The sequence below is a fragment of the Rhinolophus sinicus genome, linkage group LG15 (assembly GCF_036562045.2).
Source record: "Rhinolophus sinicus isolate RSC01 linkage group LG15, ASM3656204v1, whole genome shotgun sequence".
NCBI classification, from domain to species: domain Eukaryota; kingdom Metazoa; phylum Chordata; class Mammalia; order Chiroptera; family Rhinolophidae; genus Rhinolophus; species Rhinolophus sinicus.
This window is the reverse complement of record NC_133764.1, coordinates 49739141-49756447: the sequence shown is the minus strand read 5'-3', so window position 1 is coordinate 49756447 and position 17307 is coordinate 49739141. Positions and strand designations below refer to the sequence as shown.

Below are 17307 nucleotides of genomic sequence, written 5' to 3'. Positions count from 1 at the left end.
GGCGCAGGCTCACACCATGTTAACACAATCACGGCAGCACAAAAGTTTTAAAGGCAAGACAAGTGGTGGTATCTCGCGCCCGGGGAAGAAATGCGTCTCCCTGAGAAGCGGGATCAGAGGTTTCAGCGTAGGATTTAAGCCCACCTGTCATCCCGAGAAGCAACCTGGTGCTGCGGAAAAGTACCTGGGCGGTTCCAATTCTGGACTCTAACTTCGAGCCTCAGTTTTATCTTCTGTAAAATGGGGTGAATGAATAATAACTTACTTCCAAAGGTTTTGAGACTTAAAAGAAATAACGGTGTCAGAGTAACCAACACAAAAATGTCGGGCTCCTTCTCCCCTATTCATTCTCTCTTTTGCAAAGTAGGACTCCAAGGCCCAGAGCGGAGTTGTAACTTGCCCAAGGTCACGGGGAGGTGGGAAAGATCCCAGATTGAATCAGTCTCCCGGCTCCCGGGCCAGGCTTTTCTCTCTGCCCAGCCTGCCTGGCTCGGGTTACAACTCGCCTAACCCCACTGCCCACATCCGCGGCACCCTGCAGTTAGTCAAGTGGTTTTCAGAGCTAAATGGGGATGATGCTAATTTCTGTTGGATGCGGTCTCGGTGAAGTTGTAAAAACCCCAGCAGGGAACCCGGCGAGTAAATGTTTGCCATTACTCTCTGATTGCCCGCAGCCTTGGGATTGATTCAACCGGCCGCCGCCAAGCAGACACGGCCACTGATAAAAAGGAGAGTGGTAACCCACGCTTGTCTAGAAAGTGGTAGCGCTGGGACTCCTGATGCAGCGCTCGGCGGGGGAACTGGTGGAGTGGGGCTTGTGAGAATACGCTGTCATGCGGTGCTGCAGCCAGGTCACGCGCGACGTGGAGACCCGCGACCTTGGCGTGCCCGCCGGCGGGGCACTAGTGGCGTGGGGCAGAGAGAGGCTCACCGGGTCCCGGAGGAGGCCGTGAGTGGGCGGGGCCGGCGACACTCCGGGCGTGCGGCCGGCTGGCCCATGGGGGGCGGGGCTTCCTAGCGAGGTCCGGGGGCGGGGCGGCCTTGGCGGCCTTCCTTGTCTGCCTTGGTACGAGGCGCGCGCGCCGGGTCCCCGCACCGGCCGCGGAGCCGCTATGGGCCCACCTGGCCCCGGGTTCCGCGCCGCGCGAGCACCGGCCTAGAGCCAGGTGGGTGGGGCTGGGCTGGGGCTGAGGGCCCGGCCGGGGACAGAGGCTGGAGTCGAGTCTCTGAGGGTCCCGGGGAGTCTGAGCCGGGCTGGGCTGGGGACGCGGAGTCCCAGGCCGTTGGGTCGACTTCGTCGGCCCCTACAAGCGGGGCCGGGGTAGGGAGTGTCACCGAGGGGCGAGGAGAGAGCCTCTCTCCACATCCCTACTTCTCGCTCTTTCAGCGGAGTCCCCCGGCCTGTGTTTTGGGGAGAAGGAACAGAGCGATTGTCCTCATCCAGGCCCGGGGCCTGGCCCTTTCGGCCCGGGAGGGGGTGGGGGTAGGGCCGGGTACCTAGCGTGCAGTCTTGAAAGAGCGGTTGGACCCTTCGGTGCCATCGGATTTATTTACACATTTCCCTCACTGCCCTGCCGCACCTCTACAGGCTGGGTGACTGGGGGCTCGCCTGTGCCAGCCTCGAGGCTGGGTGCTGGAGTTGGGGGGCACAGGGAGATGGCTCAGGCGTTTTGATCTGAGTCCCCCCGGGGCCAAACTGGACGCCTGCGCTGACGAAGTGCACTGAAAGCCTGTGGGGTGCGGATGAGGAAATGGCAGTGGGCCATTATTGCCCATTAACCAATGGGTGACTGTCCCAGCTTACTAACTACTTCAGGAGTGACCTTGGGCAGGTCACCTAACCTCTCAGAGTCTCAGTCTCAGTCAAGGGGAGCTGACAATAACTGCTTTAAAGGGTTATGGTGAGGATCACACTTGAACTCATACTCAGTGAGCGAATGGGGTGAGGAGTCCAGGTAAAGTCCAAAAGTGCCAGTGCCTCATTTCTCCCCTGCACTGACTCCTGTTTTGTGAGCTGACACTCCATTGACTGAGCTTTGTTTTTCAGAACTGAAGCTACAGGATGGCTGACCAGGATCCTGGGGGCATTAGTCCCCTCCAACAAATGGTGGCCTCAGGCGCAGGGGCTGTGGTCACCTCCCTCTTCAGTAAGACCTGGGGAAGTGGGGTGAGGGCAGCTGGGGACTGGGGTAGACCAGAGATTGGCGGTGACTTGGTCCTGGAGGAGGGATCAGGAGTGGGGTCCTAAAAGGAGTCTTTAGACATAATCTCTTCCCCAGTGACCCCCCTGGACGTGGTGAAGGTCCGCTTGCAGTCTCAGCGCCCCTCAGTGACCAGCGGTGAGTGCCAGACCCTGGAGCCAATAAGGGGTGGTGCCTGGGCAAAAAAAGGATCTCCCAAAGATGGGGTCCCTGGGGCAGATGGGGGTCTTTGCTGATTTGAGGGGCTGCCTTGTATTTTAGAGCTGATGCCTTCCTCCAGACTCTGGAGCCTCTCCTATGCCAAATGTGAGTGCCCCAAGCCACAGGAGCCTGTCAGCGTCAGGGGAGGGAGTGTCCCATCTCCCCAGGGCACCTGTGGGCCCCACAGCCATGGACTAGCATCTGCTTCCAGGTCCTGTTAGCCAGCCCTCTGTCCTGCACAAGAACGTCCACCTAGGGACCCCAGCCTCTGCTGGCCCTCCAGGGACAGGGCCTCTACCTCCCTGGCATCCTAATGACCCCTCCCTTTCCCCAGTGCCCTCCTCTCTCCGACCCACAGGGAAGTGCCTCCTGTACTGCAATGGTGTCCTGGAGCCCCTGTACCTGTGCCCAAATGGTGCCCGCTGTGCCACTTGGTTTCAGGACCCCACTCGCTTCACTGGCACCATGGTGAGGAGCAACTGTGCCCTCGGCTGGGTCTGTAGGCATTCCTGAGGGATTCAGATTGCTCAGGAAGCAGACCCAGGAAAAAACGGGTCAGGCAAAGCATATAGGGGCTGCCAGTTCAGTTTGGGAAAGGCTTCCCCGAGGAGGTGGTGCCTTCCCAAGGTTTGGAAGGATGAACAGGAAGGAGTCCACCTGGAGCCGAATGGGAATTGACCTTGGGCAGGGTCCCGGGGAGTCTGAGCCGGGCTGGACTGGGGACGTGGAGTCCTGACGGGAACAGCCTCCCAGCAGGACCCAGGGTTGTGGGCAGAGGTGAGGGCATCAGGCTAGGGCCCAGCCAGGGCCAGCCCCATCGCAGGCCTTGTTCATGTTCGTCCTTCTTCCCCCGGGCTGGTATCCGCTTGGCCAGGACGCCTTTGTGAAGATTGTGAGACACGAGGGCACCAGGACCCTGTGGAGTGGTCTCCCAGCCACCCTGTGAGTCCCCGTCCTGCATATTGCTTTCCCCCTGCCCTGCGGATCCCTTGCTTCCCCGTTGGCTGGCCAGGTGGGGCAGGGGAGGCCTGGGAGGCTTGGGAGCCTTTGGGAGTCCCAGCTAACCTCTCTTCACACCCGTAGGGTGATGACTGTGCCAGCCACTGCCATCTACTTCACCGCCTACGACCAACTCAAGGCCTTCCTCAGTGGTCGAGCCCTCACCTCTGACCTCTATGCACCCATGGTGGCTGGCGCACTGGCCCGCTGTGAGCACAGCCCTGGGCCCTTGATCTCCCTCTGACCCCACTTGTGCCTGAGCTCAGTCTTAGCTCCCAGCTCCACTCTACCGGCTTAGGTGTGGGGGCATGTCTTGGGCCCCTGGACTCTGGCATAGGCTGCCATTGGGACCTGTGAACTGACCGCCCCTCACTGTTCCCGCAGTGGGCACCGTGACTGTGATCAGTCCCCTGGAGCTGGTACGGACAAAGCTGCAGGCTCAGCATGTCTCATACCGGGAGCTGGGCGCCTGTGTCCGCGCTGCCGTGGCTCAAGGTGGCTGGCGCTCGCTGTGGCTGGGCTGGGGCCCCACTGCCCTGCGGGATGTGCCCTTTTCAGGTAGGCACCAAGGGTGTAGGGACTGGGCTGAGGGAGCCCTTGAATGATGTACAAGAGCTCTACAGCCAAGGCCCAGCTTTGGTACTACTGATCTCAGAGTCACTTTTCTGAGTCCTGACTGTCTCATCTGTGAAATGGGCCCAGCAGGCAGTGTACTTGCCCAGGTTTTCTCATGAGATAATTCCTAGGGAGCCTGTTACAGAAACTGGCGTGTAGCAGGCAGGCCTCGTAACTAGGAGGGAGTGGTTGTCATGATATAGGTCATTGGGAGATGGGAGGTCCGGGGCCTACCCCACTGCCCTCTCTGTCTCTAATGAGTGTACCCCATGTCCCCAAGCCCTGTACTGGTTCAACTATGAGCTGGTGAAGACCTGGCTGAGTGGACTCAGGCCAAAGGACCGGACATCAGTGGGCATCAGCTTTGTGGCTGGCGGTATCTCAGGGACGGTGAGTTGACTAGGCTGGGGGTGAGGCCTGCAGAGGTGTCCTTGGGTGGGGGTGCGCCAGCGGAGTCCTTGCATGGCAGTGCATCACCTGCCTGGTGATAAGGCTGGCAGCCCCTGGCTGAATGCAAGGGATGGGGGTCCTGGGAATGAAGACGAGCCTTCTCCCCACCCCACCAGGTGGCCGCCATCCTGACTCTACCCTTCGATGTGGTGAAGACTCAACGCCAGGTCGCGCTGGGAGCGGTGGAGGCTGTGAGAGGTGAGGGGCCCAGCTGGCATTGGGTGGTGACAGGTGGGGGTCTGAGGAGGGTCTTACGGGGCCATACCTGGTGTCTCCAGTGTCACCTCCGCATGCCGACTCCACCTGGCTGCTGCTGCGGAGGATCCGGGCTGAGTCGGGCACCAGGGGACTTTTCGCCGGTGAGTGTGTGTGTGTGTGTCCAGGCCCTGATGGGGTTGGTGCCCCTGGGACCTGAGCTCCGAACCCAGCCTCCCCTCCCACTGCAGGCTTCCTCCCAAGGATCATCAAGGCTGCGCCCTCCTGCGCCATCATGATCAGCACCTATGAGTTCGGCAAAAGCTTCTTCCAGAGGCTCAACCGGGACCAGCCTCTGGGCCCGTGAAGGGAGTGAAAGGATGGAGGCGCTGAGGGCCCAATTTCTTCCCTGGATGGGGTGGGGCAGGAGACTGAGCCAAGTGCCTTGTCCTCAGGGGAGGGGCCTCATTTTTCTTCCATCTTAATTCTGAGCCCCAGGGGTTGGGGGCTGCCCCTCTGGGCCCCCCTCAGACAGCTTTCTTCCTGCTGGCCCTCATTCCCAAGCCCCAAGGATCATCACTTTTCCACCCCAACGCCCAAGTTCAAGACCAAATCTATTAACCCCACACCCACCCGCCCCGCCCATTTCCTTGTGTCTGTGTTGTAGCTGGGCCTGCCCCCAGGAGTCACAAAACCTTGGGCCTGGCCGAGGCTGAATCTACCCTTGTTAATTCCCTGAGTCTAAAGATGATGAACTTCTCTTTGGTGCCTTTGACTGCAGGGGACTGTGGGGGGGGTGAGGGAAGTGGGACTTGGTGAGTGATTTGCACACAGGAGGCCTGGCAGGGACCTCGGTGTTGGCTTTGGCTGCCCAGGTGGTGGTGCCCTTGAAGAGGACCACACCCCACATTGAGTGAGGACCCAGAGTTGAGGGTTGGGCAACCAGCAAGCAGTATCCTGGTAATGTGGGGGCCAGGGTGGAGGGTGGTGAGACCTCTCCCAAGGGCGCACTTCGGTGACAATAGAGGAGAGAGGGTTGCTTCACGGCCAGGCTTTGGCCTAAAGGAAGCGTCTGTAACTTTGGGCCAAAGCTAAATTGCTCAGGACGATGGAAGGAAAACGGCCCTGACAGGGCTTGCCTCCTCCATCCTGTGCCCCAGGATGTTCAGTCTTCTCTGCCTGGGGTTGAGCAAGTTCTTCAAGAGTATCATGTTGAAGGGGCACAGACGTGTCTTGGTCCTGCCCTGGGTGGACCTAATTCTCAGGATACTTCAAACAAAAGTCCCCTATTCCCTGAACTCTTGTGACTTGCCTGTTCCCACGGGGCACACACTGAGTCTACGTGGTCCAGCATCACCTTGGCTTTGGGCCCAGCACTGGCTCCATCACATTCTGCCAACCTCAGGACAGAGCCCTGTCCCAGTCCCCAAAGACAAGGCTGCCGTCAGTACTCTGGTTTTTATTTGCCTGATTCCCTCCAAGCCCCTGCCCTGGGGGCTGAGACTCCAGGGAATGAATACAGGGGGACAGACAGGAAAGGTGGGAGAGGCTGGGCCACAAGCTCCTGAGGAGGGTGAGGGAGATGAGCAAAGGAGAGTCCTGGGAGGGAGCCAGCCAGGCATTGGTCCCCAGAATGGAGTAAGCTTCCCCAAGGGTTCCCTGTGGCCTTGGTGCCCCCACCTCACCCAACCTGCTTCCTGTGGTAGCCCCACCTTCCTTGGGCAGGAAGCTAAAACCAGAAGCAGAGGGAGTCAACTGAGACCCCTGGCTGGGTGGGCAGCATTTTCTGGAAGTGTGGCCTGGATTGGGGGACTCTGAGGAAGGGCAGCAGGTGTCTGCCCCTGGCAGGGGGTCTGGCACAGCCCACACTGCTCCTCAGCTGGGGCTTAGTGCCGGGCTGCCCTCAGGACTGTCGCTCACCAAGCACTCGTTGGATTTGAAGCTCGCCAGGGACTTGCAGCTGGGGATGGAGGCCAGTGAGCCGCAGAGACCCAGCATGGAGGGCGTGGGGTCCTTCCCTGGGGAGAGAGGGTGGGTGAGGCATGTATGGGGGGTGGGGAGCATGGACACAGGCAGTGAAGGGGAGCCCTCAGGTCACCCCCCAGGAGACTCCTCATTTCTGCAGCATTTGTCATTTTGGTTAAACCTTGGTAAGCACTTGGCCATACCATGCACAGCACTGAGGACACTATTGTAATCGCCAGTTTATGTCTATCTCCCCGTGAGGTTCATCCTCTGTCCGTTTATTAAACACACAGTGAGCACTTGTTCCGTTCCAAGCACTGGGGATACAGAGAACGGATGAGACACGGTCCCTGCCCTCATGGAGCTCACAGTCTGGTGGGGAGACAGACACGGACAATCACACACAGTGTGGCGGGGTCACGTCCATTGCCTGCCTTAACTCAAAGATCTAGGGTCATCAGTACAGTGTGGTTTTTAGAAAGAAAAGACAGGATGTCCAGGCACCAGAAAAACTAGGGTGGGGAACCAAGGTGAAGTCATGGGGAGAGCAACACAAAATGCATGCATTGAAGTCCTGGACATTCACTGAAGGGAGCCACTAATTTGGCTCTGAGCTTCCTGGCAGCCAAAGAAAAGGGGAAACAAGGGTCAGGCAAGCGGTTCACAGAATGCATGAGATAAAAGCAAATTAGGCAAAGAACTCCCCAAGAATTTGTGAGCCCACTGAGGATGTCACTATACCAAAAGGCTATTAAGCCCTCACCACATGGCCAACACTGGTGGTAACGTTAGTCAACATACCCATTTTACAGGTGAGAAGGGCTCAGCAAGGTGAATAATTGACCAAGTTCCACAACTAGAGGCGCAGCTGGGATTTGCACCAGTGTTTGCCCAACATCCCAAACCAAGCCCTTAATTGCTGTACTAAGCTCCCTGGAAGGGCTGCATGAATGAGGGAATTGCCAGGGCCTAACTACAGGGCCCCCAGACCTGGCCTTAGCCCTTCCTGGAGGGATGCTGCGTGCTGGGTTGGGAGGCTCACCGATGGGGCCCCAGGGCTCCTCGTCCCGCTTGCCCTCTCCCAGGCGCTGGGAGTCCGAACTGAGACTGGCTTCAGCTGACAGCGGCTCTGGACTCATGAAACTGTGTCTGTGGCAGAGCAGAGAGCTGATTAATGTATGGGCAGAGGCCCACTGCCCCCCATACGCCTCTTCCCCAGGAGGGACGAGCACTCAGGCCCAAGCCGAGCCTGGTTGGACTTACCTCCGGTAGAGCTTGGGGTTGCTGACACCCTCTGCCCCATTGAGTGTTCCCAGTGATGGCCATTGGTTGACCAGGGGTGTGGTGAGCTCCTTGGAACCCTGGGCCAGGGAAGCGTGGTCACCAGGGATCAGACCTGTCCTGGGATGGGGAGGGGGTGGTCAGGCTGGCCGGGAGAGGGAGCAGAAGTGGGGAAGGGGGTGCTCAGCAAAGGGTGAGGGGTGGGGTTAGGATTGAAACCTGGGTAGCAGAAGTAGGAATAGAATGTTGAGTATCAGTGTGGCAGACCCTGGGAGGGGAGGATACTGGGGGTCAGAGGGGTGACAGGGATTAGCACACTTACGTTGGGGGTTAGAGGGAGTAATGGGGGTGTTGTGGGAGTCGGTGGAGAATAGTGTGGGAATACTGAGGGGTCTTGGGGAATCATGCTGGGAGGTGATAGGGTGATGAAAAGGTTTAAGGGGGAATGTCAGAGGGAGGGGTTGGAGTGAGGTCAGAGGTCACCATGGGTAATAACTGTCAGCGGGCCAATATTGCAGACCAGAGGGAATAATTCAATGATGTTGAAGGTTGCTGAGTAGCATTAGAGGTCCTTGTGAGTAATGTTGAGGTCCCTGGAGTAATGTTGGGTGTTCGTTGAGCTGATACTGGATAAATTGAGGGTGAAGTTGGGAGCAGACTTTGGGAGGAGTCACTGGTTTTATGTTGAGCATAATGTTAGGTCACTGGGGCCAGTGGTTTGATGCTGGTTGAGTTGGATGCGGTTATCAGGAAAGGTGCCGTTAGTGTCAGTGGAGGCGATGAGGGGGTTCCCTGGGGTGACGGTCGGGATGGCCGGGGTCAGGGCTCAGGGTGGTGGTGGCGCTCACAGCTGCTCCTGCAGCTCCAGGATCACGCCTTCTAGCTCCCGCTTCTCGCGCTGGTTCTGCGCCGCTGCCTCCTCCAGCTGCAGCTGCAGCCGCCGGTTCTCCGCCTCCAGGTCCTTCAGCTGCGACTCGCGCAGACGCACCAGCTCTTCCAGGTAGCCCTGCGGGGCGCCGGCTCAGCCCGGGCGACAGGAGGAGGGTCCCAGCGGCCGCCTGGCCTGTCCCCCTCCCCCGCCCAGCTCCCCGCCACCTGCGCTGTGCAGCGCGCACCTTCTGCGCGTAGACGATGCGGAACTTCTGTTCCATCTTGTGCCACTTGCTGTACCAGCTGTCCTCGTCGGTGACTAGCGGCAGGTACGGGTGCTCGGGTGAGTTGTCCTCACTCGTGCTGCTCTCGGCGCTGTGCCGCTCCTCCTCGTCCGTCAGGTAATCGTAGCTTGGGGGAGGGAGCAGTGAGCACCGGCCGGCCCGGCCCTGCCCAAGAGGCCCATGCTGCCCCCTTGGGCAGGGGGACGCGGTACCCGCCCAGCCAGTCCCCTGCCGGCATCCCCGCCCCTTGGAGCGGGGGTCTGCCCGCATCCACTGCAACAATCCCGCTTCTCACCTCTGGGTGAACTTTAGGTAGGGCGTGTAATCGATGACCACAGGGGTCTTCCCGTCCAGCACTTCACCCTTTAGGCAGAAGCTGGGGGCATAGGACCCACAGGGTTGAGGGTGGGTATGAGGGGATGCCGATGTGGACATTCGCAGGGGAACGCCCCGCCACCACTGCCACCCAGGCCCCACCTGAAGTCTATGGCGCTCAGTCCGATCAGCATCCCTGTGAGCACCGTGGCTTCCTCCCTCAGCATGATGGCTCCCGAGTCATAGAAACGTCTGTGGGGAGAAGGAGGGACGGTCAGTGCAGCATCCTCCCAGTGCCCCATCCCTCAGTACCTCTGTCGTGGGCTTCCTACAAACCTTCCTAGAGGAAGGAGGCATCTCCTTCCTGCTCATCCCTCAGGTGAGGATCTTGTGTCTCCCTCAGATTGGGGCCGCCTGGGGATAGCGCCTGTGTCTCCCACCTATTAGAACGTGTGTCCCCTGAGAATAGACTCTCCTCCAACCTCTGAACTACTCCTTTCCCACCAAGTCCTGAGTCACCCAGATTCTTAAAATCAGGAAACAAATTCTAATCATCAGAACTTGACATACAGTAGGTGCTCAAAAATAAGTTGATATGAACTCTGAAATGAGGACAGACCAGAGAAAAAATGCAGTAAAAACCTCAGGGTGGGTGTGCTCACCAGGTGGGGAAGAGGTCCTCTACTTCACACCACTCCCCACTAGCACATCCTGCCTGTGACCCTGCCTGGATCCAATCTCTCTTCGAACCCACAGTGCAGGGGATGAAGCTCTGCACGCTGGGACTCTGCAGTCCATTGGGGAGCAGGTAGGGCTGTGTGTTGTAGGTCATGGAAGAAGGCCAACAAGTAAAACGATACATAGTTGAGAACTTGTCCTGAGGTGTGTCTAAAGGTAGAGTTGTATATGAGACTGGTGCTGGGAAGTGACGGGAGATAATGAATTTGACTTGGAAGAGATGGTGATGGTGCCAAAGATGTGTTTCGGGACAGCAAGCTGGGTAGACCTGTAGACAGTCTGGGAGAGGGAAACTAGTGGTGCATGCTGGGAGTTGTAGTCCAGGTACTGAAGGTTGCTGCAGGAACTTAAGGATCAAGTATGTTTAGGCAGTAAATGTGTACACTGGGACCTGTAGTCCAAGCTAACTGAGAGCATCTCACCTGGTGGTCCGGGTGTCCCGCAGAGCTGTAGTGATGTATTCCGACATGCGCTTCTCCATCAGTGCTACCCGGATCCATGCCCGGCCCTGGAAATCATGCTCACCTTTACTTGCTGCCCCAAAAGGACCCATCTGTACCCCATTGGGTCTGGACCTCCTGTGGTTCTCCCCAGTGCCCATAGCAGGGTGAGAACCAAGGAGCAGGCAGTCCCCCTGTATCCAGAGCAGGGAGCTGCCGCCCTGGCCCTGCCTGTTGCAGGCCCCTCACCTTGGCTCGGGCTGTGCTGATGTTTTCCATGTTCTCGATGCTGCTCACACAGTTGTTGGGCACTTTACTGCAGGCCAGCCGGATATAGTCCCAGAAGCCCCGCTGCCCGTCTGAGCTGAACCAGCTCACAGGACCTGCTGGGGCACAGGCTGAGCCAGGGCAGGGAGGGGGCTCAGCAAGACTAAGGAGTTTAGAGAGGGCCCATGTAATGGGGCACACACATGCATAAGTACAAGCAGCCATGCACACACATATGCCTACACCAAACATGTGCACACGCATGTACACAAAGGGTATGCCAGCATATAAACGCATGCCCAGAAGACCCCCTTCCATCTCTCCAGCTCTGTGCATGAGCTTCTGCACATGGCCCAGAATTGGGGCCATGGTCAGTGGTGGGGTTCAAAAAGCCACACAGTAGATCAGAACAGGGTGGCTGGAAGCTAAAGACTGGGAGTTGGCAGGGCTGGGCCCTGGGGGACAGGAACCTGGGCCCACCTTTGAAACGGTGACTGAGAATCTGCTCTAAGATGGCTGCAAAGTTCACAAACTCCTCAGATGAGTCATCGATGGGCTCTGCTGTGTACTTCTCCAGCAGTGTTTTCACAGAGAACCTGGGTGGGGGGTAGGGAGAAGGGGCAGTGGGGTGTCAGGTGAGAAGACAGGGTGATGGTGGTAGGGGAGGGGCATCAGGCAAAGAGAGGGAGTGAAGGGCAGAGAAGAGGTCATGAAGATTATGGATGTAGTGGGATGGCAGAAGGAAAGAGGGTGGGAGACAGGTAAGAATATAGTGACCATAGAGATGCTGTGACATGGGAGTGCTAGGGTGGCAGGTGGGAGACTGATTGACAAAGTGGGTGACAGGAGAGGTGACAGCCAGAGAAAGGAAGCTTTGGGAACAAGGTTTGAGAGGGGATGAAACAATAGGTAGAAAGTCGAGGCACCTAGAGCCTGGGGACCGTCCCACAGCCCCCTCGTCTTTGCCCACCCTTTGGAGTTGCATTCTGTATGTGTGTGGTTTGGGGGTCAGCTAGGAGTTAGAAGCCACTTTGTGCCCTTTCTCTGAGCTGTGTTGTGCTCTTGCTAGAAAAACCCTCAGTCCTTTCTGGAGGGGGGTTCACCTGTGCCGGGGCCTGTGAGTTGGCTCTGAGCACATGGGGCGTGGGCATGCATGCTGGCCAGGTGGGCTTTCAGCACACGGAGGCCCCCGCTTACCCCTTTTCCTTCCCAGCTTGGTCACCCACACACCAGCTGTTCAGAACCTGGTGGTACAGTGCTTCCCAGGGAAGTGCAGGGGTGGGTCTGACACACACACTGAGTAGGAGTGGGCATTGAACACAGATCTCTGGAAGGGGCCTTGGGGGCCCTCATACCTGGCTTCTCAGAGAGGAATGCAGCCAAGGGAAGCCAGTGGGGGTGAGTGACTGCAGCCCAGCAGCCCCCATCCCTCTCTCCAATCCTGCTTGAAGTTCCCACTTCCCCTGCAATCCCTACCCCTACAATCTCCACCCACCATGGCTACAGTAGGATGGGGCAGGGCTAAGGACACGTCTTCCAACATGCTATTATTGGCCTGTTGTGGGTGGCAGAGCAGATACGGGGCCTGCTTAGAATGGTCCTTTTCCCCCTAAGCTTATTAAGCCCTTTCATGTGCCAAGCACTATACTTTTCGTGTATTATCTCCTCCATCCCTACAACAGCCCTGGGAGGTAGTTCCTCTTATTATCACCATCATCCCCATTTCACAGATAAGGTAACTGAGAGTCCAAGTGGTTGACTGATCTGTTCAGAGTCACACAGCTTGTGAGAGGTCAAGTAGGTATGTCTGATTCCAAAGCCCTTGCTCTTTCTGCTATATCTTATGGCCTCCTGGTGGCTGTCACAATTACTAACTACCCGAGCAGCCCCTGCCCCCTCTGCCCTCTGTCCTCCACTCTGCAGGCTCCAGCCCTGGGGCACTGGCCTCTGTGGCTCTCAGGCCAATGGCACAGTTGAGTCCATGGGCCTCCCTCCTTTCCCTTTGGGCTTCAAGTTGGTCTGGCTTGAGATCAGAGCCAAGTCAATGTTGGGGTGGCACTTAGGGGAAGGCAGCCTGGTGGACACAAGTCCTGTTTCCTTGTGATACCCCTGTGGCCTTGGACAAGTCATATAATCCCTCAGAGGCCCATTGTCCCAAACAGGAAGGGTAGTACCTGCCTCATTAAATTTTGATTCAGATCCCAGGCAGGATTGGGAGAAGGTGGATGTGAGGAGCTGGGTCATTAACGGGAAGGTTGGCCCTGCCAGAAGGAGCCCATGTTTAGGGCATATCTGGGATTCATTATGTAGCCTTCCACACCCTGATGATTTCTTCTGGTCATCTGGGTAGGACCACAGTGGGTGAATGGGGCTGGTTTCAGCATGGCAGCCATCTGCCATCTGTCCTCAGGGGTGCTGCAGAGCTGGTCATCTCCCCCAGGAGCCCCATGGTGTGTTCCCTGTTAAGAGGTGCAGTGGCTGCTGCAGTTACCATGGAGACAGGGAGACCAGGGCCCAGGGGAGCTCTCAGCCTGCTAAAGGGAACTGTTCTGGGAGCTGGAGGCAAGCCATGTGACAGTGATGAGGTGGCAGGGGCCCGAGGGGTTTCTGAGCCTTTATTATGCCCCTGATGCCCCCTAAAACTCTATCCCTCACACCACAGCTCTACGCCCACTTCCTATCTACCAGAACCTCTGCTTCTGCAGCCTGGACCAAGGGGAGTTCCCCTCATCTCCACACACTCAGGAAGCCCAGTTGTCCTGGCAGGCAAGAGAAAGAAGAGGAACCTAGGTGGTCGACAGGGAGAAGAGGGACAGGGAGGATGTCATCAGGACAGGGCTATTTCCGTGTGCCAGGCACTAATCCTACATGGATTATGTCATTACCATTCGTTGGTGTGGCTGTGACATATATAATGGGGATGATAAGGCACCCAAGCCTGAGTGGTTAGGAGATTTCACCAATGATACACACTAGTAACTGAGGAAGTAAGAGCTGGACCCAAGGCCCATCTAGCTTTTACACAACCCTGGCAGGGTTTGGAACGTGAAGGTGGCGGTCGTGGCCTGCACTTTGCATCCTCCCTTCTATAACATTTCAGGCATTGTTACGGAGGGCTGGTGTGCACAGCACTGTGATGGGCTCTAGGCATATCGTGATGGGAGAGATGCAGTGTGGTCGGATGTGTGCCCAGGAACCTGGGAGGAGTTATAGGACACAGGAGCCAGGGCATCCGGTGGGCACTGCTTCCTGGGGCAAGGAGCAGGGCCAAGGCCTCGGTGCAGGCAGGCAGGGCTGGCAAGGGAAGACAGCTCCGTGCCCTCAGAGGTGGCATGGGGCATGGGGAGGTTGCAGGTGGAGAAGGCAGCTGGCATGGGAATTTTAGAGGGAGGGATGAATGTAGGTGGGGCCTGAGGGAGAGAAGCTGAGGAATTGGCCATTCCTGGCTTCAGGGCAGGGCAGAGAGGGTGAGACTCTGAGGACTGAAGTGGGAAGGTTCACTTCCTGGGCCCTAAGAAGGTGGGGGGTGGGAATCTTCCTAACCCTGAGACAGCCCCACCCTCAGAGACCAAGGCGCCTGCCCTCCCAATCTTCTCCCCTTGAACCCAGGAGTCCCAGGCTTCTTCAGCCGGCCCCTCAGTCCTGCCCACAGAAGGGGCAGCGCCCTTCACCCTTCAGTGGATGGATTCAGTCTTTGCCCACATGCCCAGTTGACTCTGCTACAGGTTGCAGCTTCCCAGAAAAGAAGGACACCATCCCTCTCCAGGAATTGAGCAGCATGATGGGAAAATCTCCCAGGAAAGCCCCACCTCAGATAGGCCAGGCTGTTGGGTAGGAGTGAGGGTATGCTTGGGGGGTGGTCATCCCCCTACCCCATCAGTTCTTCTCCTCCCACTGCCTACCCGCCCCCTGCAAGGGAGCCAGCCATCCCCACCCCTCCCCCTCACGCACAATGTCACTTCCTGGTTCTCACAGGAAGCTGCAGTGCCAATTAAACACCCCTCACCCTCCAGGCCCCAGGCTGGGCATAGGCCTTGCTTGGCCTAGCAGGGTAGGGACCAGACCTCCAAACCCCTCCCTGGTCTTGGCCTGAGAGGGACAGTGGACGCTCCTGCTAAGCCTGTGCCTCCCTTTTCTCCCAGGTTGCTTTGCACACTCATCCAGTTTTCCGCAGCCCGCCCCATACCGCTCTCCGGTCACCCCACCCCCACCCTACAGCGATGCCCACCTGCACACGGTGATCAGGTTCCTACGCTCCACGGACACATTGCGGGAAGATGCTTTCTTGGAGGACAGCCCCAGAGCCATGGTGGTCTGGACAAAGCTCGCTTCCATCCAGATATGCGGCCACTGCTGCCGCCGCCAGCTGCCCCCCACCCCGCCCGGCGCCCTGGCCCCCTCGCCGGATCACGGCTGGGCCCTCTGCCCACCGGGGCCCCGCGACCCCCTTACGGCCATTGCCCTGCTGCTGAGTCGCGTGCCCAGCCCCCTGGTTCCCTCCCCCGGCGGCGACACCGGAGCAAAACAAGGCCAGGGAGGGAGCTCTCCGAGGTGCTGAGCCGGGGCCCGTCACCCCCCCTCCCCTAGCCGCCTGCCCCCCTCGGCCAGTGACGTCAGGGCCTTCGGGCCCCGCCCCCCGCCAGGCCAGGGACCAATCCGCAGAGGGTGCAGGATTTCAGGGGGAGGGGAGAGGGCCAGGGCCCAAGGGAGGGCGGAGGGGGTCCCCGAAAGAGGCAGCGATTAGAAGGAGTAAGAGGGAGCATCTGGCCTGTCCTCCACCCCCACATTCTGAGCCCAGGACCCCTTGCTTCACGTCTGAGCTCCGACACCTCTATTCCCGTTTCTATGATCGATGGTGTTCATCTCAGATTTCTCCCCCTGATGCCTAGGGGCAATGGAGGTCCTCACCTCCAGTATCCTCATCCCAGTCCCGCCCCCTCCTTCCCCCCCCCCCCCCATTCAGTATCGGCATTCTCCTCAAGGCCAGGGCCAGGTCTTCGTCCAGAGAGCGCAGGTGGCCCTATGCTGCTGACCCAGGAGGCAAAGGAGCAGTCAGAGACACTGCGTATCTGTCTGCGCCCGGGCTCGACTTGGCTACACCAGCCGGTGGAGTCAACCGCTCCTAAGGTGAGGGATAGGAATCCCGAATCAGCAATAGGAACCCAGCGCCTGGAACCACTCAAGACAGTGAGTGGAGAGCAGACTGGCAGCTGAGGGCCGGGCTCTGTGGAGGTTCCCAGCATTACAGATGGTCTCCACAATGGTGCTAAGGCACTGCTTCCCCTCGGAGTCCTACCCCCTCACACCACCCCTGGGGCAGCTGGCTTTCCTGTTAACCCCTTGCATTGCTGCGAGGTGCCATCAACCCTCTATGCACGGCCAAGAGGGCACCCGCAAAGCTGGTTGTATCTTTTACCCGAAGGTGGGGAAACTGGAGGCACAGTCTGGCTTCTCTGCTGCCCTTTGCCTCCCAGTTCCTCTCTCACATCCCTGCTCCATTCCCCAATCCAACCTGTTCTCTTTCACTCACTGAAATCCCCAGCTTCCACAGAAAGCCTTTCTGTGTTGATTAAAGAGGCTCTACCCATTTCTCTGTCTGGCCTCAGGAATGTGCATCCCAGGGCTCAGCTCTTATCTAGTCACCAATTCCACCTACCTACTAGATTTACTCTGCTCTGCTAGTGGATGGTTGGTATCTCCACATTGATTCAGATGTGCTCCCGCATCTGAATGTGACCAGCAGGCAGGGACCCTCTGTCAGCACAAACAGAGGAGGAGGAGATAAAAGACCTAAAGAAGTTTCCAACCCTGGTCTGACTCCCTGGGGGCTGGGGAGAAGGCCCTGACTCCTGGCTCAGATCTAAAGCTCACTCAGCCTCAGCCTCAATTCTTGGCTTCTGGGACCTCTGGGACCTTGGTCTTTTCACTCCCTCTCTTGCCTCTTGCCTCGCCTCTAGAAGCCCTTCTTAGCATCCTCTTGCCTCCAGACCCATCGCCAGTGGCAATCATGATGTTCTTTTGTTTTTCATTTACAAAATGCATCTTATGCACAAAAGAGCACATAAAACACAAATGTTCAATTTAAAGAATATGGTCAAAGCAAACGCCTGTGTCATCACCTCAATGATCAAGAAACAGAACACTATGGGTCCGGCTCAGTGGCTCAGGCGGTTAGAGCTCCATGCTCCTAACTCCGAAGGCTGCCGGTTCGATTCCCACATGGGCCAGTGGGCTCTCAACCACAAGGTTGCTGGTTCAATTCCTCGAGTCCCGCAAGGGATGGTGGGCTCCACTCCCTGCAACTAAGATTGAACATGGCACCTTGAGCTAAGCTGCCTCCCAGATGGCTCAGTTGGTTGGAGCGTGTCCTCTCAACCACAAGGTTGCCAGTTCGACTCCCCCAAGGGATGGTGGGCTCTGCCCCCTGCAACTAGCAACGGCAACTGGACCTGGAGCTGAGCTGCGCCCTCCACAACTAAGACTGAA

The 17307-nt window shown here is 58.0% G+C and overlaps 2 protein-coding genes across 8 annotated transcripts; one reads left to right on the top strand and one right to left on the bottom strand.

The window, feature by feature from the left end:
• Positions 1-929: 929 nt before the first annotated feature.
• On the top strand, positions 930-5420 carry SLC25A39 (solute carrier family 25 member 39). 3 transcript variants are annotated; one of them, XM_019752306.2, is made up of 12 exons: positions 930-1166; positions 2048-2147; positions 2280-2339; positions 2463-2507; positions 2761-2870; positions 3277-3344; positions 3486-3610; positions 3786-3959; positions 4297-4406; positions 4583-4664; positions 4745-4825; positions 4913-5420. In XM_019752306.2, the coding sequence occupies exons 2-12, from the start codon at positions 2063-2065 to the stop codon at positions 5026-5028; spliced, it is 1056 nt and encodes a 351-aa protein (XP_019607865.1). In that variant the 5' UTR covers positions 930-1166; positions 2048-2062; the 3' UTR covers positions 5029-5420. The 3 variants fall into 3 exon arrangements, with proteins under 3 accessions (XP_019607865.1, XP_019607862.1, XP_019607863.1); XM_019752303.2 differs by having other exon boundaries at positions 1029-1166; positions 2737-2870; XM_019752304.2 differs by having other exon boundaries at positions 1057-1955; positions 2737-2870.
• A 685-nt stretch (positions 5421-6105) lies between these two features.
• RUNDC3A (RUN domain containing 3A) lies at positions 6106-15436 on the bottom strand. Of its 5 annotated transcripts, none has more exons than XM_074319536.1 (11): positions 15050-15410; positions 11302-11417; positions 10804-10937; positions 10537-10622; positions 9539-9628; positions 9357-9437; positions 9023-9188; positions 8756-8913; positions 7890-8027; positions 7669-7775; positions 6106-6679 (listed from the first exon to the last, which is right to left on the bottom strand). In XM_074319536.1, the coding sequence occupies exons 1-11, from the start codon at positions 15154-15156 to the stop codon at positions 6537-6539; spliced, it is 1326 nt and encodes a 441-aa protein (XP_074175637.1). In that variant the 5' UTR covers positions 15157-15410; the 3' UTR covers positions 6106-6536. The 5 variants fall into 5 exon arrangements, with proteins under 5 accessions (XP_074175637.1, XP_074175635.1, XP_074175636.1 ...); XM_074319534.1 differs by having other exon boundaries at positions 10804-10952; positions 15050-15390; XM_074319535.1 differs by having other exon boundaries at positions 10804-10940; positions 15050-15263.
• Positions 15437-17307: the final 1871 nt, after the last annotated feature.